A 24,848-nucleotide genomic window follows, 5' to 3' on the forward strand; every position below is an offset into this window, starting at 1 on the left:
ACCATTGTAAAGATCCTTTTTGTGAAAGTTCATAATCTGGGAGATTAACGCTTTGCAGGTATCGTTACACGCAGACAAGCCAGCAGGTAGAGAAAGCCCTGTTACAGAAAGTTTTCAGTGTAGGTTAATCAGGTGTGTCAAGTGAATTCATAGGATTAAGTGTATAAAGTGACTTTGTATGCCCATAGAACAGTGTATTACTCAAGTTACTTTCCAAATATAATAAATTATATGGCCTTAAACCACAGTCATTTTGTACAAAGCAAGTCATTACAGATCCACGTACTGCATTCTGCAGAATACATTGTTACATGACCGAATTCTGCCACATACTGGTATGCTTATGGTTTGTATAATTTACCATACAGCAACATGCAATTTGTCTTGTTGTGCTTTATGAGAAAGTGGAAGGGACGGTTTGCTTTAAACTCATCACTAAACAAACTGCGCATAGCCATGACAGGTGCTGCGGCGCTGGCTGCTTCAGTCCCCTTTTCATTCACCTCGAGGAATGTCTTGTGATATATATTTGAAATATATAAGTTATCATGATCTGTCATTCCCGAGAAATTTGCGAGAGTTGGATTGAATGCATCAGGCATTCCCAAGGATGACATAATGTTCCGGAGTGAAAATTCCTTCTCTATTCTGAATCGTGGTAGATGAACTGCTACATTACGTGACTTCATTTGTGCCCTGCTAGTCCACTTGGCTAAATTTTCATAGGATATTTGCTGATCAAGCTGCAATAGAAAAAAATAGGTATATTTTTACTGAATAAATGAAAACATATTTAAAATAGTAAATATTCTACACATTGGAAAACAAACACTAATAAAAGAAAATAAAGGCTAATACAAAATGATGATTAATGCTGAATAGCTAAATATTTAAATGTAAGATAAAAAAGGAGATGGATGTCTATGACATTCATACAATACTCGGATCACTCCAGTAAACTTGGGAGCAGGGGCAAGTGGCAAAGGTCTTTATGATAGACATGGTATCCTGTAGGTTTTAATGACTCCAACAAGACTCGCCGGTACATGTGTCCTTGTTCTTTGCTATCCCTGATTGAGAGTTCTATAAATGACACATCAACCCCTCCAAACGTGTTTTCTACACAACTAACACGTCAACAGACCAACAGATGCAGTGTTCGTAGGGTATAATGTATTCATACAGCATTTTTCCACCTGGTATTTCAACTATTTACCTGACATGTCCTGTTCTAGAGTGACTAATATTGTGTTGTATTTTACATTTTAATTTGTCTGTGACTGCTCCACACGTATTCTGAATGTAGAGCAGTCAACATGGAAACAGAGAATGTTCCATACAGCACTTTGCTCCAGACTTGTTCTCTATGAAATCCCATAACTAATGAACAAAAATCAACATTGTTTTCCATATCAAGCAGTGTACATAAGCAAATAACTTCAGATCATAGCCGACATACTTGTTGTAACGCGGTGTTGTTATCAGGAAGTAGAATAATCATGCTCAGGTCTTGGGAAGGCCCATAAGGAAGTTCGATGACAGACATTCCAGGGTTACTTGCATACAGCATGTTGAAGGTATTTCTAATAAGCATCATGTCTACCATCACCTCTTCATTCTGAAACAGGAGCAATTGGAATAAGTTTACATAACTTATACAACTCTATCTAAAATTTGCTTGCATTATTTTTTACATAATTGTCACTTGGACATGTTGGGAAAAGATTGAGATAACTAAAATGTACAAAAAGGAGGATAGTCGTCAGTAAAAGGTATATACACACACTCAATATGCATTGTTTCCATCTAAAAATATGAAATATCAAAGAACCCAATCCTTTTTATCCTGACAGTTTAGTATTCATAACAACATCATTTAGTGACCATGTAAAGGAATTGTGCTGAGTTTAACATTTCAGTGTGCATTGCCAGTCAAGTAACAATGTTAACTCAACTGACCCAACTAAACATGAGTTGCAATAAACAGCTAGAAAGCTGCTGTTGACCTCACTGCCTAGGTTTGCAGTCATTGCTGTCAATCTGTGTGATTTAATGATAATTTGAGCAGTTCTGGCCCAACTTACCTCCTAAGAAGTCATAGTGATTTTGTAAAGTTGGAACCTAATAAGCCTTTTTTTCTGTATTTCCCATTGAAACTACATGACATGAAATTAGGTCAGGTAGTCAGCATACCCAGGACTTTCCCAGGGTTGGTTACCCAGAGGTCTTCCTTTCCTGGCTAGCCACAGACAGAATTAACTGGGCGAGGGAATGGGAGGAAAATGAATAAGGAATGGGCACGGCCACTCTCCTCATCCCCCAAAAAAAGAACATGACACAGAGAGATCCTAGTTATGGTTGTCAAGCTGGTAAAATGTTATCTTCACAGCTTTTAGAATAACTATACTCATATTGTTTATGTAAATGTAAAATTATCTGCCAATGTTATTTCCATGATGCGGCCACCGCTGATTATGAAAAAAAAAATCTATAAAAATGTTTAAACAGTAAAAGTTCACTTCAAGGAAGCCAAGATCTGTCATTTAGGGTAGTCAAACTAGCATCATCTGAGGAACAAAAGGCGACAAACCCATACATTACTTCTTATGGTATATGTGTTTGCTTGTACATGCCTTTCAATGTTTCATATAGCCAAAAGAGACATTGAGGTGAGTCGTTAAAACTGTGGCTACGTTTTCAAGGGATTTCTAAGTGGCTTTGGTGCCTGTTGATAGCTACTTATGTTACTTCATAGGACATTTAGGCATGGCAGAATGTTTTTATTTATTTACATTATATAAATTATAAACAGATTTTCTGTTTATATTTACACATACTTTGACATTTAAGGCTGTAGAACACTGCGTTCTAGTCATACCTACCAAACATTCAGCAGTCCTAGTAAAGATGGCATCAAGGACTGAGGCATTTGTTTACAGAAATGCTTTATGTCATTTGTGTAAATTATTAAACATATATTAGTATGTATTATGTAAAAGTAATAAAAATGTAGCATTATATAACAAGTATTTACATACCGATACCAACTTGAAGGGAGTCTTATAAGTGTGTCGCTCATTAAATTGTTTGGTCCAGTTTGCTAAGAAGTATAAGGTATTGGCAACTACCAATGCTGTATTCGATGTCACTGAACTCTTTGGCAATAATTCCTGGATTTTTCCTTTTGGAAGAAGTGTACATGACAATATTATAACAGATAATAAAGCAATAAAGTCACAAATTTCAAAAAGACACACAATGTGACATATATATATATATATATATATATATATATATATATATATATATATATATTCAGCCCATCTAGTCTGCCTGTTTTCCTTAAGACTCAGACCTTAATTATTCATTGGTCCCATCTTAAATTCAGGATAGCCATATATCTGTCCAACGCGGGTTTAGATTCCCTAACTGTATTAACCTCAACCGTTTCTGTTGGGAACCTTCGGTCTTTATGTTAAAAAAATATCAGATGCAACTTCAAAATGATAAAACATAAGCATGAAAATAATATAATTGTCTGCAGCCTGGTCGCTAATAATTTTGTTACACCGCTGGCATTTATCCATTACCATTATGGAGGATGGTTACAATAGAATGCACAGCCTGCTTTAATTTTCCACATTATGTTAATGTACTCTCAAACTAACCTTTCTCTAGTAAAATTCCAATATGTTCTTCCAGCTATAACCTTTTGCTACCAGGTGTCAGTAACACTGCACACATAAAATAGTTAAACTCCATACACACCTTTGCTCTCGCGCTTAACCCATTCATTAATGTGCTGCCGGGAACCTTCAGGGTCATTAGAAAAATCCACTTCTTCTAAGGCCGCACCATAGGAAACGTTAGTGGCTTCCAAATAAGACTGTCAGTTCGCAAATGAAAAAATAAGAAAAGTGAAGAATTCAAAGAATCGTTTAGATGAAAAAATGGAAATGACACATTTTATACAGACCAGCATATTTTTGTTTACTTAGCAGTTCTAGCCTTGCAGGCTAACAGGGAAAACCCTCAGTAGATATCACTCAGCTAGTGTTTCAGCTAGCTACCCCAGGGGTCTCATCAAAAATGAATACCCAAAATACTTTCCAGATTGTCATATACAATTCTCATTTTCCTTTTGCTAGTAACTTCCTTTGTGTGTAGTTTAGACCCACTTATTTTTCTTTTCTACTATAATTATGCAATGCTACTGTTCATCCCGGGTTCACCCTTGACTTTGGGCTATAAAGACACATAGTGAAACATAAGAAGGGGATTTTTTTTTTTATTAAGTATATAATTTTTATTTTTTTTATTAAACTTTAATAAACTGTGGGCCAAGCCCAGACTGCCTTTGCTCATATTAAAAGAAGATTCTCAATAATCTTTGACTGAATAATCTTAATTATCTTTCAATGAGGACCCACATTCTTTTTTGGCATGGAGTGTGGTCTAGTGCAAGTGGTGACATGTCGGTCATCTGCATCACTTAGAGCCCACCCTACAGTTTATAGCACCCCAAGCAAACCATGTTCCTGACATCTACCAAACTTATAAGGTAGAGCCATTCCTGCACTTACTGTTGGTTATAGAATCTCTAGACATAACAATATGCAAACTGGAAGCTAAACATTATTGATGTATATGAAGGATTCCTTACTGGAAGAAATTGGTATGTCTTTTCTCCAAATAACTTGCTCATACTGATCAATGTGTAGTCACGGCCATTCTGATTCAGCTCATTCAGAAGATCTTTGCATTTAGGGTGAACATTTCCAAAATCAGAAAAATGAAGTACCTTATGGAAAACAGTAAATGCATTATTATTATTATTATTATTATTATTAAATGGTTATTATTGCTTAGAAATTTGATATAAACTTTATATGTCAATACAGTTTTTCTAAATCAAAGGGTGCCACAAATGAAACAACATTTAATTGTAACATATTTGTACACCGACCATTCACAAGGGGCAGGCTGTTCCAGGGAGGGCAGAGGGCAACTACCCCCATGCCAGTCCAATATTTTTTAACTTCAACCCACACACTTGCAGAGTCGTGAATGCAGTAGGGTCGTGAACCACAATGTTACGTGACCCTGTGATAATGACTCAGCAGCATATATGTGTGTTAGTGTGAGTGTGTACAAGTGTGTGCTAGTAAATTACATATTATGGGAGGAGGGACGCAAGAAGCCATGGGGGCATTTGGCTGTACCTGCACCCCAGGCCAGTCCTCCCCTGCAATTCACTGGCAAACCATGAGTACTGTCCACTACCAATGCTGTGGACTTCCAAGGGCTGGTTATTCTAGGTGGGCAGAGTAGAAGTGACCAAACATGACCCTGGAATCCTGGAGAAGCATTGCTTCATACGGATAGTCTAGATTAAACCCTGTAGGCTTCCAGACTAGATATTCCTGGAGTTATTTCACAGTAAAAGTCTTCTGAAGTAGATGTTTCAGGGAGCTTAATCATTCCCCAAGTTAGGAACTGATTTTAAGGAATATGAAAAACGAATGATTGCCTCAGAAGATTTGGATTACAGCACATATTCTGAAATGTCTTACTAGATTCACCTATGGTCTAGCAGTCTGTCAAAAAAACACCTTTAATGAAATTTAGCTTGAATCGTTCAGCCTCTGGGAATAATCCTGGTTGTGCTTTTAAAATATTTCCCAGTGAGAGCATATTGGAGTATTTCAACTTTTTGCTGGGTTCCATACCCATGTATTGCACCACCAAGGCCAAATACCAGCATTGCCTGGTATTTGGGCTAATCTATGATTTGACTGTTCGATAAAGTGCAAATTATGTTCTAGTGTCGGGAGGGCTGTTGAATAAAATGCAAGTGCATTTTTGCAGCAGCATAATCCAATCTGCCAACTAGCATTAGTACTGGCATTAATTGGCACTTGACTGCAGAGAAATCGACTTAAGATCAAGCAACTCGTGAATTAATTAACCTATGAGTTGTTTAATAAATGTAAGTTATTGCCACCAATATTTAAAAAAAATAAGACATTAAAAAATACTTAACTAGACTTACCACTTGACTTTTTTTTTTAAAAAGGAATGCATCTCAGATGAATACAAATTACACATCATGTCATCATACACTGAAAGAACCTACAGGACACCATGGAATGCTTTTAAAGTCAACTTGAATGTACAGCATATGGCGAGGTTTTTAACTTACCTCTTCTATTTGTGCAGCAGTGTTCTCTCTTGCTCCAAGGTATACCATTGCTATGGCTGTTAAGATGCTTAGCGATGACAAAACTACATTATCTGCAACTATTTCATTGCCAGCTGCTCTTAAAACATCGACAGCAAATTGATTGTTGGCTGTACATATGTCCATGATGAAATTACTGCCAAAGAAAAGAAAATGTATAATGTAACCCATGGTCAATAAAATGGCGCGTGACATTTTTTAATCATGTGTCGTTGCAGAACATTTAATTCAGGTGTCACATGTGCATGAAAAGAATCAACTCCAAGGTGACCAAATTTTGAAAGCAGACTCCGTGGACATCTTTAAATGCCATTACATGTTACGTAACTGCCAACATTGTGTCCTGGACTGTTGGGCACAATGTAAGTGTAGTGTCATTTTGTGTTACACCCTTGGCACATTACATAACCCACATTTTTTAAAGGTATTTTTATGGTTATTATTGAAGGATATTTAATAAAATACAGTGTCTGATGAGGGTTTTTATACTATCATCACTATCAACAGCATTGACTATGGTCGATGTATTGTATGGCATTTAATGTAACAAGCTTTTTTCTGCAATACATTTTGGCTTTGGCCTTATTAGAGTTTTAGGGGACGTTTCCAGAAGCAAACAAAAACCGTGAACAGAAGCCTCAATCGGAGGGCTGTCTGGTCAACTTGACTGCCAACTTAGAGGACACTGGCTACAACTCAAAATCACCATCCTTAAATGTCATTTCTTTTATGAACTCTTAAATTGTTGATCGGTCATCACAAATTGAAATAAACACATCAAAGACACATAGTCTGACATAAACCCAGAAAATCTTCCAACTTCTCCTAGAAAAGTGAACAATAAATTATAACTTGCCTAACTTTTGTCATATTCAGTCTTTAGAATATATCCACGTATTTACACTGCTGCTGGCAAGATGTCACAAAAACCTAGTTTGAACTAGTTGCCTCTTATTTAACATCTGTTCTTCATTCAAATGTTTTAGTATGATCAACATTACACACTTGGCCTAGGTTAAGAGGGACTTTGTTTATGTTAATTTTGGGGTTTTCTTGTCTTTCCCTGCCAATTTAATTCAATATATATTAAAACTCATTTAACTAAAAAAAAAGTGAAAACACAAAAGTGTCACCTTTCCTTGCCTTCATTTGACAAACCTTCCTGGCGACATTAATAAGAGTTGAATAGTAAGCAGATTAACAAGCCACTGCTTGTTCGGTTTTAATGAATGAACGAAATAAGTCTGATGAGCATATGTCTGACTGTCGGTATAATTGGCATGTTAATATTAAGATGTAAGTAGCAAATCTGTTTCTTTAGCGTCTTAAGCAAATATAATTATTTATGTTGGAATCTGATAACCATACGTTATATATCGTTATATAGCTGTGACCTGATTACTGCCAAGACACCACAACCAAACAAACTTACTTGTTCAGTGACTTCTAACAATGGAATATGACAGAGCAGCCAAAAAAAGTTAATCACACGCTACACAGTGGATACAATCTGTTGGGTACAAATGTATGTTCTCAAATTCAAGACCTTTGCATCTAACACACAGGCTCCACAAACTTCTATTTAAGACAATTACAAAAACGTATAATTATAACATTATAATTACATTGAACACTTATATACACGCTATACCCATTCTTAAGGTACCGGGTTCCTCCTTGTTCTTGCCCGACTGGGTATCCTCATGTAAATGCCAAATGCTGCACGGCAACATTCCTGTTCACTTACATTATGGATTTTCCTCTGACACATAAAGATTAATAGAGCTTGTCATTTTTAATGTTCAGAAAAAACATTTGTACTATACACTCCCTACTATAATCAACCCATTGTAAAACATTACACTCGTGTTCAAAAAATACATTTAGCAAAACATTTTGAACCGTTATAAGATATTTACAGATTTTTTTAAATCTAAAAAAAATGTTTAAGGTATGGTGTGGGTAAATATCTTTGCCAAAAAACTGATTTTAAACATTTTCACTAATCCAGCAACCAACTAACATTTAGCATCATGTCCGAAGACTAAAGACTATTCACTACTACTGGTCCAGGTGATATTGCATCATATTGCCTCTTATCCCCAATTACAAAGTTTTTTTTTTCCAGTATCACTTGGATAATGTATAAAGAGCCAAGTGTCTATGTGGAACACACTTCTAGAATAGAGTGATTGTTTAATTGGTGCTTTAACTTCTTATGTCACCTTACATCACTCCAAACACTACCTGAATTATGCAAGGTAGTTGCCTTCATCATCAGTATAATACGTTGGAACAGAATTGATGTAGTTAACCAAGTACTTAACATTTAAACTGTAATAGAAATGGGACGGTGGCCTACCAAGAACCATATATTCTGGATTATCAGTGCTGCTTTACAAAGAGTGGTAAAAATTTAGCAATCTCACTATAACAACCATACAATGTTCCTACAGATTAAACTAAAATACATGAGAACATTAACAATGAAACTCATGGAGCTTTATAAAAAATATTCCTTTCAGTTTCTATCAGGGAGTTGAGAAACTCTTTAATAAAAAGGCCGTTGTGGATACATCTAAGTCCATAGAATAGGCTGAACCATCAAAACATAGTTAAAGTGCAACCTTTAAATAAAAGAAATATTTGGAATTTTGGATGGGGAATATTCACTTGCATGAAATAATTCCTCTGTGATAAGTACATTTAGATAAACCTCTGCCCCAGAAATCCAGCTTGCCAGCACCCGCTGTTTATTCTGGCTTACCAAGTTCTATCAACAAGAAAAACATTTATGTTCAACTTCTTATTGCTTCCAATGTTTGAAGCTTTAAATAAATAACTTTACAAATGTGAACTAGGCATTTGCTTAGTACTTGTGACTAGAAAGTATGTAAACATGCACTGATGCACATCTATATTGACCTATCGTATATATATCTATCTATCTATCTATCTATATATATATAGCTATATATATAGATACAACTAGATGTCAATCATAAACTATTTTAAAAAACAGTAATAATTGTCCGCTACAAAGTATGAATAAATATCTAAGAATATTTTTCTCTTAACCAGTATTTGCCTATGAAATTCAGAAAATGTGGATTACCTGTATTGCTTCTTGCTGTAGCTGTGGATCTCTGATCTGGCCAGGTGTACCTTTCAGTTATAAGTATCGTGCCACTCCCCTGGCTCCTTTCCATGGACAGGTTTGTGTAATGTTTTTAATTACTACAGACTAACCGAAAACGAGGCGAGACATCATATACTGAAAATATAAAAAAAGATTCATGCATTGCTGTATGGGTTGGGTTGTTTGATTGTTGCAGGATGACATCCAGTTTCTAGATTTTCTGCTTTCATCACACATATCCAGTCTTGTGCCACCTAATTATGATACTAGTATTGCACACAGTGCTATGTTTAACCCACAACATTATGTTTTTCAAGTTTGTTTTTTACATATTGGACATGTGTATATTGTGACAAAGGCACGGTATTGCAGGTTGTGATATAATGTCTGGAGTACGTTAGTGGAGATCTGTGTAATACCAGTTTAGTGTAAATAGGATTACTTCATTGACAAATATGGCAAACACCGTAGTACAGTGGTACATATGGACAAGATAACCCACCTATATATTAGCACAACCTTAGGTAGGTATTCTGACTGTTTTCTTGGAAACCGATCCCCTATATTCAGTCTCTCCATTATTTAGGCTACACTGATGAAGGTAAATCTTGAGGTCCTACACATGAAAAGCAGATAACTCTGATTGACTAGGGCAATCTTTTAGCATTGGATGACAGCTCCTCTGTGGATCTGGTATTTGTCACATATTTATATGGCTGTCTCACTTGAATGCCAGTATATGGCATGGTGTACCCGTTCGCTACATTCGGCAGTGGTGTAAAGGAGATCTGTCCTGTAGGGGCCAATGTGGAGGGAAGCATGTAGGCAGCATGTATTAACATTATTGTTTCTCTAGATTAGGGAGAGACATAGCCAAAATTAAAACCATATGGATCTTCTGCCCCCCCCCACTACACTTTCATCTCTCCTTCTTCTCAGTCCATAGCTTCAGGAGGGGCAGTGCTAACTTGTTATGTAGGTGAGACTGGCCCTACATGGGGTGGAGTTGGCCATGTGTGGGTGGAGCTAGCCCCAAATAGTTTTAATTAAGTGGGCAATAGGAGAGGGAGTGGCTGTGACTAAACATCCCTCCCCTGTCTGCAGAAAGAGAAACGTTAGCTTGAGACCCAAGGAAGCAACCCTTCTCTTGGAGCTGGACCGACCCTCCTAAAGATGGCGACACCTGGTATATGTATTTATATGGTAATGCCCCCTCTGATCTTATATTGAGGGTGTTTTAGGCACACTAAAAATGCATTTTAAACCTCCTATGCATAAAAATAGATTTTAAAAATACAATGATTCATGACTATATGGAAGACAAGCTGAAAACTGTGATAGCTAGCTGAGTGGCTTTTGCTATCAGAAATAACATGACCGCAACAAAGGCTGTGGTTTCTTTGAGCCAACGTTTTAATTAATTTGGCTGTATGTCAACCAAAGGTATATTTACAAAAAGCCATTGGGGTTATGGCTATTTGCTTAAAGGGTTATGCACAATAATCCAAATGTTTCCTGAAGGAGAAGTTCCCCAAGGTAAAACTTTGGGGGGGGTGGGAAGGTGCCAATAGGATACCCAAAGTACTTATAAATAAGGTACCCTCAGAGCACGTCTGGAATTACTCAAGTAATATATGCATAATGTGGGTCAGGGCAGGCAAACTTGGCAATGGGTTATTACTATAACATGCATCACATGCAGTTCATTTTGCTTTTAATGTGTTATCTTGTATAAATCTTTGCATTAACAACTGATCTTTAAAACAATTCTTTATATAGTCAGATTGTACAGTGTCTAACCTTCCTTTTTTGTTAGATCTACAATGATATGATAAAACGGATGCCATTTTTATACAATTGTTTACAACATTATAATACTGTAGAGAACACAAACCTCCCAACTATGTTGCTTCTGGGGTGCATAAGCACCCTATAGTTCTGTACGTTTTCATTTGCACCTCTCTCCAATTGCTATACCTTCATCCCCCTCCTTCTTATTTTCATTGATAAAAATGAATAGTAGAGCATTAGGTTAAACAGATGCCAGGCCTTCAGAATAATGCACAAAGGAAGATTATATTTCAATCTGTCGCACTTCAACTATGATATTACTGGGAATAAAACTGAATTCCATAATACTCTCATTATTGATTTTAATCAGAGTTTCTGGCAAATGCCTACCATTTAGAGCATATGTCAATGAATGCTCCTACAACACAGATGCCCCTTTGTTTAAATGACATAATGTAGAAATTAGACGCTGCCGTTAATAACTGCTTAGTCACATTCACTTTGCCCACGATTCTGTGGGAAATTCTAATTATAACTACGCAATAGTGAATGTTATTTAAACCACAATGCATCACGCAACAATGGAAACAGTTACTTGCACTGTTGCTCTTACTAGTAAACAAGGTGGTTTTGCAACTGTAGACAAATAAAAAGATTTATTAGTAATTGTGTTATTAGACTGATGACAAAACCATTGTAGTGGATAGGTTTCCATTGCTGAATATTATCCTGAAATACAATTACTCACTTTCAAGTCATACTTGGGTGAACCAGAATGCTTGCACGGTGGGTGGAGAGCGTCTGGCTTAAGCACTTTTTCCACCTCTCTCAGCTAGTCGTTGCATGTGTCCAGGAGAATGGTCTGGTTCATGAGCTGGCTAGGCTCGTCTCGCATTATGACGAGCTTGCCTATGCCTAAACATGCGTTGCGTACGAAAAGTTGGTGGCTCAGTGAGCAGGTATATGAAACATTTAATTACATGCACATTCATATTCATACACATCTTAATTTTAACAAAGTTTGCCAATTTTGTTAATTTGCACGAATGTCTGAAAACAAGGATGGACTTGAACAAAACATACCATTGGTTTTTTTCCCACTCTTATTTGCATTTACTCACACTCTCAATATCTCTCTACCTTCTATTCCGACCACGTCCGTGTCCCTGCCTCTGCTTCTTCTCCACTCCATTAACATGGCCTCCTGGAGGAGACAATCTCGCCCACTATTGGAGGAATGGGGGAGAAGCTGTTCTTGTGGGGCACGCCATGGCTCTGCTCTTTTTTTGCGTTAGTACTCCGGGAGGCCCAAATAATGCCCATTTCTGCACCTTTCTCCAAGAGTTTGTCTGCATTATTAGGGCCTTTTGGAGTACTTCTGTAAAAGTGCCTCTCCCTAATGCCTCCAATCAAGGGAAGGGTGTGCACAGAGGCTCCTTCATTTTGTGAAAGTGCTCTGGGAGGAAAGGTTAGCGGAGGGGATAGAGGGGAAAAGTGGACCAAGACAAAAGAGGCAAGACAAGAAGCTGAGCTGTGGAAAAGGAGACAGGGACACAGAAGCAGTTGGCACAGAAGGTAGAGAGACATTGAGAGAGAGCATCAGTGTGTAAAAGAGAGTGAGAGTGAATAAGCATGTGAGAAAGACTGTGAGTGTTAGAGAGTGTGAGAGAGTGGTCCATTTGTACAGGTGTAATAAATACTTTAAGGGATTCAACAAGTACAGGAAAGATGTTTATTGGCATAAACAACATGTTTATGATGTTTATGAGGAAGCAATTTAGGACAATACATTATCTAAAACTAAAGGGTCAAAAGCTTAGATGTAATGTAAGGAAGTTTTTCTTTACTGAGAGATTGGTAGCTAAATGGAATAGCCTCCAAGCAGAAAGTGGTAGAGGCTGATACTTTGAGTGAATGTAAACGAGCATGAGACAGACATAAAGATACCCTGAATCTAAGAGAAGACTAGGGACTGATTAAGGTCTGAGTGTTTACATCAGGAAAAAATGGCAAATTCTGTTTCTTTGCAATTGTCCCTAGGTCTTTAGCCTACAAACTCATTCTAATCCCACTTTTGTAGTGTAAGTCATTCCACTGGAAATCAGTGCTGACATTTAGGATTCTTTACATATTTTTTAAATAAATACATTCCAACTAATTTTAGCCACTTTATTTACAGACGTCACGTCCATAGCACAACACATGCCATTCTCCTATGTCATACATCCACAGGAGTACAATGTTGACTCTCTAAAACTCATTCCTTGATGACCAGTGTGGGAGGTGGAAATATTACTAGGGCAACTTCCTGATTCTCTGTAAGTGCGTAAAAAAATAATTGCCAGTACAGTCTCCAGGGCAATTGCACAGACACATCACAAAAAACTTGTCTGAATACAAGAGGAAAAATGCCACGGGTATTTACTGTCAAATCTTGTCAAACTAAACTAATGGATTTTTTTCTACTGCGTAACTATATTAATAAATCAGAGTAGACTGTATTTATAATATACCTAGTTTTTTTTGTTCTATAAATTAATACGGCAGTGAATGAGTGACAAGGGTCAGAAGATGGCGAAAGGAAGGTTTTGTTACAAAATTAGCAAATGTTAGAAAATGTCTGAAGGGTAATACATGTATTTTCTCTGATTATACAATGGTCAGCAACAGAGTAGACATCCCAGGTAAGTAATGATTTAAGTAAATTAGAAGACTTGAGAGTATGGCAGAGACAGCACAATGTTGCTGAATGTAAGATTATGTGCATACCTGGGAACTCTCCGGGTTTGACCCGGAGATTGCCGGGTGAGCGCTGCTCCTCCGGTTCTCTGGGCCAAGACCCGAATCCTCCAGGTCGCGGGAGCGGGGTCTTTCCTTCAAGTGGGGGTGTTTCCCGCTGCCATCTGCAGAAACACCCCTGACATCAGTGGGACCACCCATCAACATCAGCGGGACCGCCCACCAACATCAGCGGGACCGCCCACCAACATCAGTGGGACCGCCTGCTAATGTCAGTGTGCAGTCCTGGCCGCGTTTTGGGTACTGAAAGGGGATTTGGATACTGTTTCTAAGGAGTTAAAGGTAGGCATGAAGTAGCAGTAATGTAAGCATAGTTGTATAACTTAGGTATTAGTAGCAGATCTCGTCAGACTAGTGTTGTGTAAGTTATGGAGACCCCATCATACATACATATACATTATGTAGAGAGTTTATAGAAGGGCTACATAAATAGTGAAGTATCTCAATATGTATTGCTTGGAGAAGGAAATAGAGAAAAGATGATCTTAAGGATACATTTCCATACATAAAGGGGTTAAACAAAGTACAAGAAGTGAAGTATATTTAAAAGGAGGAAAAATGTTGGAGCAAAAGCGGGAGGGACGGAATGCATAGATGTAATATAAGGACGATTTACATCAATCAGAGTGTGGTAGATACTCCAAGGGTAGGCTACTCCGATCCTCTGATCCTCCCTCTTTAGGGAAAGTGGCTTCACCTGCAGGTGGGGCTGTGGAGTAGTCAAAAAGTTGTCAGGGAGTGTTCTTAGTACAAACACATTAAAATGTAAAACCATGAACTTTTCATTTTCTTTGAGGGATAAAAGAGAGGTAATCAAGTAGAATTTATTTTTTATTGTGAGCAAAAACACAGGGATCTGTTAAAGTTGTTCCATTAGTAAATAAAAAGACTACATTTCTAGCCTTATGGATATTTATGTGATTGGAAAATTCTTCAGCCAATAACCATTTTTAACAGATATTATCACATTACCAGAAAGAAAAGTGAGAGACTTAGGATGCTGCAGTCGGACAGCAATATCTGCCATACATTAGAATTGTACGAGTTTTATTATGTCTTAGTATAAACAAAAATGGATGATCAGCAAAGAATTCCTCTTTGTGCATTAGAAGCCTTTCCTTTGTTACATCTGCTGTTTCTGAGCCATCTTCATCAACCTCTATACAAGCTTTGTGTATTGCTTGAGACACTGATATACTCTTGCTTTCTGACATCCCTGAGAAGTCAGCAACCTCTTCATTAAAAGCATCATTCAACCCCAAACTCTTCAGAGTGTCCTTGAGATCATAGGTGCTCTCTAGTTTGAATTTTGGCAAACAGAGCTTAACCTTGCTGTTGGCCATCATGCTTGGATTTGTCCAATGAACATACTTTTCATAGGTAATATCATGTTCCAGCTATAATCAAAGGGGAAAATATTTCATTTTTTTAGTAAGAAATATGCAACTAGCGTTATTACATAAAGGTGAGTTATATTATATACACTCACTGGCCACTTTATTAGATACACCTTTCTAGTACCGGGTTGGACCCCTTTCTGCCTTCATTCTTCATGGCATACTTTCTACAAGGTGCTGGTAACATTCCTCAGAGTGGTCCATATGGACATGATGGCATCACGCAGTTGCTGCTGATTTGTTGGGTGCACATCCATGATGGGAATCTCCAGTTCCACCACATCCCAAAGGTGCTCTATTGGATTGAAATTTGGCGATTGTGGAGGCCATTGGAGTAAAGTGAACTCGTTGTCATGTTCAAGAAACCAGTATGAGATGATGTGAGCTTTGTGCCATGGTGCATTTTCCTGCTGGAAGTAGCCATCAGAAGATGTGTACACTGTGGTAATAAAAGGGATGGACATGGTGAGCAACAATACTCAGGTAGGCTGTTGCTTTAAACAATGCTCAAGTTGGTACTAAGAGGCCCAAAGTGTGCCAAGAAAATGTCCCCCACACCATTACACCACCAGCAGCCTGAACCGTTGCTACAAGACAGGATGGATTCATGCTTTCATGTTGTTTATGCCAAATTCTGACCCTGCCATCTGAATGTCGCAGCTGGAATTGAGGTTCATCAGGCCAGGCAATGTTATTCTAGTGTTCCATTGTCCAAGTTTAGTGAGCCTGTGCGAATTGTAGCCTCAGTCTCCTGTTCTCAGCTGACAGGAGCAGCACATGATGTGGTCTTCTGCTGCTGTAGCCCATCTGCTTCAAGGTTCGATGTGTTGTGCATTCAGAGATGGTATTCTGCATACCTTGGTTGTAACAAGTGGTTTTTTGAGTTACTGTTGCCTTTCTGTCATCTCGAACCAGTCTGCCCATTCTCCTCTGACATCAACAAGGCATTTTCGTCTACTCAACTGTTGCTCACTGGATATTTTCTCTTTTTCGGACCATTCTCTGCAAGCCCTAGAGATGGTTGTGCGTGAAAATCCCAGTAGATTGGCAGTTTCTGAAATACTCAGACCAGGCACCAACAACCATGCCACGTTCAAAGTCACTTAAATCCCTTTTCTTCCCCATTCTGTTGCTCAGATTCAACTTTAGCAAGTTGTCTTGACCACGTCAACATGCTATTTGTGTTAACAAGCAAATGAACAGGTGTACCTAATAAAGTGGCCAATGAGTGTATACAGCATATATATATATGGCATTGCAGACTTGTATACCGAAAAAACATACAGAAGATTTTATTGTTACATTATTTACACTGCAAACACAAAGTAATTACCAACAATTTTATTCCCCCAAATTATTGCCAAACAGATGCTCTTCAATGGAAAAACTTACATGTGAGGTAGTAACACACAAGTTAGGAAGATGGCAGAAACTAAAACTGAAAGCCACAATTCACAAAAACGTTATTTATCATAGACATAGAGCATCATGGTCACAGCCTATAGAGTGCATCTGTCATGCAAAATTAACATGTGTGTACTTTAAAAGGAAACGTTACCATATGTAAACTTCTCTATTAACATTTATTGTATTAGGATTGTTACCTTCTCCAGTCCGGTTGAGTCATCTTCAATTTTTTTGGGAAGCAGAATTAAAAGACTCAGATGTTTGCTAGTAAAAGGAAGCTCTAATATCATCGTTTTCAAATCATTAATATATCCAATGCTAAGCCGGGCTTCTAAGTACATCATCTGCACAGGTCTGGTTTCATTCTGAAGTAAACAAATAAATAAATAAAAACATGTAGGTGGACTAAATTAATATTGGTCAAAATAAGGGTTCTATATTGTATGAAGTGTATGTTTGTAGACCAGTTACAAGTATTGTTCTATAGAGACAGAATTTAATGGCAGATAAGAATGATTCGGCACATCTAGTCTGCCTGTTTTTCCTGATCTAAAGTCTTAGACATTAATCAGTCTTTAGTCTCATCTTAGGTTCAGGCAGAGCCGGCCTTAGGTGTTCCGATGCCCTGTGCGAACTACTCCTCTGGCGCCCCCCCTCACTACCCCCCTCTGCCCCTTCAAACTACCCCTCTCTGCCCCTTTAAACTACCCCCTCTGCCCCTTCAAACTACCCCCCCTGTCCCTTCAAACTACCCCCCCTGTCCCTTCAAACTAACCCCCCCTGCCCCTTCAAACTAACCCCCCTGCCCCTTCCTTCAAACTATCCCCCCCCTCTCCCTACTTCTCCTTATCCTAACTTACCTTGAGGAGTCCTGGCGGCATTTCATGTTGAGCGCCTGAATAGACATGAGATGCCGGCACCGCGACGGAGTCACGGAGAGTAAGGGGTGTCGAGCGGTTGCTGAGAACTTCACGAGCAACCGCTCGGCGCCCCTGCCCGGGACACAAATGAAAACATTGTTGGTTTTTTTTGTTGTTGTTTTTTTTTACTTTATTTAACATCCTCCATGTTAAATAAAGTTAAAATAAAACTTTATTTAACATCCTCCATGTTAAATAAAGTTAAAATAAAACTTTATTTAACATGGAGGATGTTAAATAAAGTTAAAAAAAACCAACAACAAAAAAACCCAACAATGTTTTCATTTAGGTGCAGAGGGGGCGGAGGAGGACCCCGCGGCGGCGGAGGAGGACCCTTCGGCGGGGGCGGAGCAGGACCCCGCAGCGGAGGAGGACTCCGCGGCGGCGGCGCCCCCTGGAGTGTGGCGCCCTGTGCGGTCGCACAGGTCGCACACCCCAAAGGCCGGCCCTGTGTTCAGGATAGCCTTATGCCTGGGGATTTTAGTAAAAAAAGGATATCCTATATCTATGTGTATTCTATGTGTAAACATCTAAGTGATACACTCATTCTACCTGCCTGGGCTGGTCACAGGGCATAAAGGGCAAAAGCTCAGGAGGCAAATGGACCTTATCCTATTGTTATAATAATAATAATAATAATAATAATGTGATTCTTTAAATGGAAGGGAACATGGATGGAAACATGGAATAGCATTACTTTTAGAAGTCAAACACCATACTAATGAGATGGCAATCTGATATAAATCTGATATGAGTCATGATGTAACTCGAAATCACATCTAAAATGGAGGCTTCATATAAGTATGAATCACTGTAAGGCGAATTCATGGAAAATGCTTGTCTATGAAAACAAATCATCATAACAAAAGTCTGGAGATCCACTAGAAAACATATAATTAACAAATGTTGTCATTTTTTCAGCCGTAAATACAATTTGTAATTTTTCTGAATTACCATGACAATCTGTATACAAAATGTGTTAATATGAAAAAATAACTTTTTTCCCAGTAGATGACAGGGTATTCTGCCAATATATGGGAAAGCATACCGTGGGGAATAACAATCTTAAGAAAATATACAGTAGAGAATATAAATAGAACATGAGGACTAAATAGAGCATGAGAATGGAAAATGTTTTTTTTTTCTTATTCTACAATATCCATAGTGTTTACTTAGAAAAGTTAACTTAGCTAACTATTAGTTCACAAATGATCATATTAGCACATTAAGCAGCCGCTTAGCCTTTTCATGGCCTCAGGTTTTTACTTCATTTAGTGACCAGCGTGGTTTTTTTTTTGCTATACTTTTGTTCAATCATAATTCCCTATTCCAAGTTTAGTGATCCCACATAATGTTTTTTTTCATGGGCAGGGCTTTACTTTATAATACATTATGTATAGTCCATCATTTATAGGAAACAAAAAACACCAGGAAAAAATTACCTAGAACTTCTGCCATAAGTTAGGTGTCACTGGCAAAAAAAACCCCTCTGTTTTACGTTCAGCAACATCTCCTGGGTAAAATAGCTGCCATGCATAGCATTTTTTATTTTAGAAAGGAACAAAGTTCCTTCTTATACATTACACTATTTTTGTAATTATTGAACAGTTTGGGGACAGGGAAGTTTTTTCCTTAAATTAATATTGCTATTGGGAAGGGTACAAGGTGCCGCTAATTTTTAAATTGTTTTACCCATTAAAACCTTCATGACATTCCATGCCGTCAGGAAAAAGTGTCCCAAAAACCATCATGAAGGCAGGATACCTTACACCCAAGGCAGTCATTGGGAACTGCCATTAAGCATCTCAGTGCCGGGTATCTTGTGCAATCCTGGATTCAAGTGAGACTTAGAGTGCATGCGTACATCAGTAAAGTAAAAAAAATATACAATTAAAAAAATATAATAAATAATATTAATAGCAATAATAAAAAGTTAATAAAAGTTTTCCAGCGGATACGTTGGAAGTCTTGAGCGATTATGCGATCATGCAAAACTTGCTTTATGAATGGCTAATCTCAGCAAAGCATGGGATACTAGGTGTTAGAGAGCAGAGAGCATTTAGCTTGTGGGTAGGTAGGCAGAAAAATTAAGAATTTTTTTTTAGGAATTTGGTAGGAATTGGTGTTGTGTTAATTGTGTCAATTGAAGAGTGGTTTATTTTGTTTCTAGGTAGGTTGGAATAATCTTTCTATTTTAACTTTTAAAATTGCTAATGACTCTGACAATCCATATGGTGACACTCTGGCGGTCTCATATGTTGATTCCATGTATGATATCTCTAATGAAGATTTCAGTCCACCACAGGATGGTGGAGATTGATTGGAGATTATTTATCTAAGCATATTGCATAGAAGCCAGATGTTCAGTCACTGGTATGGCAAATGTCCATGATATCAATACCTTATTAATATGGAACTCCACTTCTTTTGTTTCTGATTCATTAAATTTATATAACCAACTTCCTTTGAAATAGGCAGCTCCAACCATTAGCATTCTAGTGTTCTCGTCACATGCATCCTCACCCAGTATGTTCTCAATCTTACCTACAGAAAATAAATAAATGAACTGTAAATGCAATGTGAACCTAACATCTATACTGTATTACGAAATACGAGTCTTAAGCTGATATTGAAATATTTACATGCATACATTCGAAATGAGACACAAATGCATGATGGAAAATAAACTCACTGATCATGAATATTTCACAATAGAAAAAATCAAATCAAATCAAATACTGCTTCTTGTGCTGAATCAATCACTGTTAACGTATTTGAAATACTCTAAGACCAGGTTTGGTCCTTACGTAAGACATCATAACCCAGCAGGGAGGATAGCAGGCACGGAGGAGATGGCTAATATCCAGGTTCTTACCATCGGTGAGGTCTTTGAATGATGAATTTATCTGGTTTCTTGCCTCTTCTGCTTGACTTTTAATATCAATTGGTTCCAATTCTGATGGGTATGGCTTCTTAGCCGAGTTTATAAAGTCCTGAAAGAAAGATAAAATAAATACTGCTAAACCATCAATAAAACACCCTCATATCATGCTTCTTCGCAGCACATTTCCAGTTATTGTGATCCATCCTTAAATGGAGGGAAGCTGTCCTATGGGTGGAAAACATTGCAAGAACTCTTATTCTATAGCTGTTTTCATGTATACATCCTTGAACTAAGTTCTAGTTCGGCCCTTTTTTCTGAATACAAAAATAGTGTTAGAGCTGTTGGACCCTATGTTCAAGGTGCCACAAGACTGACAAGCTTTAGAAGAATAAATGAGACATTAAAATAATATGACCATTGGATACGATTAGTGTAGTGTTTCCAAGTTTAAGAACAGTTATTAGTAAAAGTGATTTTTCTACAAAATATTTTGAATGAACAACATTTTCAAAAATTCTACAGTACAATGACTGTAATTGTGTCATAACCGAACCCTCTATATCATATTTACAGTGAAATCTTCCTTTTGTGTACACAAAATTCTTCTAAAAGTGCATTTTCCTTACTGCAAGTCTCATTTTTAAAGATGTTAACATTACCCTTTCACATGCTTATTTTTTTTTAACGTTTTGGAGGGCTAAAACCTTTCCTTACACACAGCTTTACTTGTTATATTTTAAACTATTTTGGGGGTTTTAGGAAGCCAATATTTTTAAATAACTACCTACTTCTATGGAAGAGATACAGGATATTGATGGTTTCTTTAAAAATATTTTATTACATTTGTGTTTTATTTTAATCTTTTATCACTTTCTTGGTACTGGCAAGGATGTCACAGTTACATTACTAAGTACCACTACTCCTATAATTACCGTATTTCTTTTACTTTTATGCTTTATTTTTATTGCTATTTTAATTTTTTTTAATCATTATTATGTTTAACTCTTTTGAAGAGGGAACATTTTCTTGTCACTCTGGTACTTTCTATCAGAGGATACAGCCCTGCTTCCTGGTCCCACCTTGTGTGGTCATCAGAGACCCCAGCACAGTATATACAGACCCTGTGGGGACCCTTTTGTGTTGCCCGATGCTTCCTGCATTGTCAGCGGTGACAGAGGAAAAAAATGCCCAAACACTTTCCCTGTCAGTGCTGGTTAAAATCCTGCTAATGTGGACACATACTTTGCTTTCAGCGATTAAAAGTCAGACCAGCAGGACTATCCCCTGCACCTCTGCGGGTTATTCAAACCATAAAAATACATGTTGTACTCACTTTTGTGCAATCAATACTTTTCTCTACGTACAGGCGTTTCACCAGTTTCAGGGAGTATATTGAACTGATTTTGGAAATATCTGAAGCCAGACTCTGAAACCCAAAGTCCCAATCTTTGACTTTCTCTAAGTGAAGAACCTGCAAAAAACATGGAAATGTTTTCCCACAGTTTAACACAAAAGGAAATTTTGTACCAATTAAGTGTCTTAAAAATTTGTGATATTAACACATTCATTGATTTTAAATACACTCAAATGTATGTATGGAATGCTATTTCCATTACAGAAAGAAACTGTAAGGATGTAGACATACCATAATCCATAATATTTTCCTTATACTGGTACCACTGTTTTGTAATAGGCATTAGTAAATTCAAAGTAGTGTGGATGCCCATTTTGCTGCCTTTAACCCCTTAACCCATGTGCAGTGCATTTTGTGTGAACTATACATATACAAGGACAGAGAATATGAAGCTACTATAGGGTGCAGTTTAATTTAGCATAGATGACAATAGATGTCACCAGTCACATAGCTCTTTTGCCAATTTTCAATCCACTTGTGACAGTGTTGGTTTGTGGAGGGGTTGTAGATGAGGACTTGATGGTATTTAATGATTAAAGTTAAACTAAAGTTGTAATCTTTGGCTGCCAATGTGTTGACAGTACCTTAATACTTGGCTTGCTATGGTCTGTTCCTATAAGAATGGTTGACCTCCCTTCCTACTGAATATGAGATGCTGTGTTGGTAGGATTTTGTGCATTTTTGCCCTATTAAGACTTATGAACCCTCATTCCAAAGCACACAGAAGGAAATGGGGTGGGGGGGGTAAAGGGGGTACCCACCATTCCTTCTGGTTAATAGAGGTCAAAAGGATAAGGTTTTTATTTCTAAGTATTTTTTGTGTAAGTGAAAATGTCTTACATTTGCAAGTAGCAGTGGAGGTCACTTTGCATCACTTATTTAAGCATCCACATGAACATCAAATGCTAATAAATATGAAAGTTGATTTTCGGGTCATAACATGTGACTCTGTGCAAGCTTTAACTTGACTGGCAACATTATTTTTTTAAAATCAAACCCCTTTTGAATCATGTCCTCAATTTGTACTATATACGGTCGCTGCATTTACAACGTAACGATGACCTACCTTTTCCAACTCACTAGCAGTATTCCCTTTGGACCCTTTGTGTGCCAAAGCCAGAGAGGTGGATATACATATGGGGGAAAAGATAATATTATCTGTCTTGTTCTTCTCGCAAAGATTTTTGAAAACATCCACGGCCAAGGCAGTGTTTGCCAAACGAAGAGCGTCCATGGCCTGGAATATAAAGATGGTCAATGAAAGTTTGATCAAATATCGAGGTTTGAATGACCATGTATCCAGAATATTTCTTTTGTCAAAGTACTATAAAACATGAATGTTTACGATTAAAGGACCATATTTGTCAATGGAAATCTGGAGCAATTCTGTGTCAATACTTGGAGTACTTTTAGTGATTGCTAAAAATGTTATATTTTGTCCAAAACATGTTGCAGTTTTGAATAGATAAATATAGTCCACACATTTTAAACTGGACATGGCAACATTCAAAGACAAATATACGGTATTACCAAGGAGCAACTCTAAAATTAAGCTATGTGGTAAGATCACACTCATGAAAAGTTTACCTTCCCAGGCAAAAATCTGAAAGATGATTGCTAAATAGCTAAACACACATACATAGTAGCTTATATCATAATCACACATCCCCATATTTCATCAAAACAATATGAAATCATATCCTGGAACACAACGTCTCCGTAGACCATGTGGTGCAACAGACCTCAGTTGATTTAACAGCTCTGTGGGCCAATCAGGGAGATCAGAGGATTTTGTCCATTATCCCCACGGCCCTCAAAAGCAGAATAGTTGACCTCCCTTCCCAGTGGGCCTGCTCAGTAGGACAGTGCCTGAATATTGTAATTATTCAATGGACAAACAAGACACTTGGGTGGTATGTAATCACAGCCTACATTTGCTGTCTCCATGACTAGACCATTGTGTGCTTGATGAACCTATAGTTGATTTCAGCGCAGGTCGTTGCCACTGCTAAACCTTATTACAGCCAATGTGGGACAGTTAATAGTGTGAGTACTTTTATGTTTGTTGAAGTTTGTTGTCTTGTCTTTTTAAATCTGTGCTAATCCAACACATTTGAAGTTCTTTAGCCGCTGGAAATATGTCTTAACTGAAGATAAAATAATAACATCATTATATTAAGGTGTCACGTATTAGAATAATGCGAAAATATATATTTGGATAAGAATCAATCCCTATAGAAGTTATTCAGAATAGGGAGAGGTAATAAATGTGTAACTTCTTATTAACTGGCGTATAGTTTAGCATAGGGGTAGTGCATTGGCTCCTCGATTTACTGGATGGTAAGGGTTGTACTGTGTTTTTATCCATGTGCGGGATATTTGTTTCAGCTTTCTATTTTGCATTAAATCAAACTTATACTGAATCACTTGGTAGAATTTGTTCTCTATTGATTCAAATGCTGTTTTTTTTTTAAAGGCCGCAGGCTACAATCTTTAAGCACATATTTGAGTGAATTTTCCATCACTGTTAACATATATGGAACTATTACCTAAAGGTAGTAGAGTTTGCAGGAGTTGTGGTGACTACACTATTCATTTTGAAGGACCATCCCCAGTGAGCTTGTGCTTAAGGAAGACCAATAAAAATGGAAAAAACTACTTTAAAAGACATTTTTATTTGGTGAAATCTTCACTAGAAACAATGTAATTACATATAATATGCTAGTTGTTTTTTTTTTGTTTAAAAACAAACACGCTAGAGTACCCAATGTAGTGGAACGGCATCTTTAAAGAAGACCAAAAAAAAAGAAGAAGAAAACCACTACTTGCTAAATTCTGATTTTTCTTAGCATTTGT

The 24,848-nt window shown here is 37.5% G+C and overlaps 2 protein-coding genes across 2 annotated transcripts; both read right to left on the reverse strand.

Annotated features, from left to right (window-relative positions):
* Nucleotides 1-341: 341 nt before the first annotated feature.
* LOC149302518 (serpin B6-like) lies at nt 342-6,367 on the reverse strand. The gene is made up of 5 exons (XM_089482216.1): nt 6,203-6,367; nt 3,769-3,886; nt 3,039-3,181; nt 1,460-1,618; nt 342-743 (listed from the first exon to the last, which is right to left on the reverse strand). Exons 1-5 carry the CDS (start codon nt 6,365-6,367, stop codon nt 342-344), a joined length of 987 nt encoding a protein of 328 aa, XP_089338342.1.
* Nucleotides 6,368-14,962: 8,595 nt separating this feature from the next.
* On the reverse strand, nt 14,963-23,226 carry LOC149302519 (serpin B5-like). Its single transcript, XM_089482329.1, has 6 exons — nt 23,059-23,226; nt 21,912-22,049; nt 20,570-20,687; nt 20,096-20,238; nt 16,972-17,139; nt 14,963-15,367 (listed from the first exon to the last, which is right to left on the reverse strand). Exons 1-6 carry the CDS (start codon nt 23,224-23,226, stop codon nt 14,963-14,965), a joined length of 1,140 nt encoding a protein of 379 aa, XP_089338455.1.
* Nucleotides 23,227-24,848: the final 1,622 nt, after the last annotated feature.

This window comes from Sceloporus occidentalis, unplaced genomic scaffold, assembly GCF_023333645.1.
Source record: "Sceloporus occidentalis isolate IW3139 unplaced genomic scaffold, rSceOcc1.0.p SCAF_18, whole genome shotgun sequence".
In the NCBI taxonomy this organism is placed as follows: Eukaryota; Metazoa; Chordata; class Lepidosauria; order Squamata; family Phrynosomatidae; genus Sceloporus; species Sceloporus occidentalis.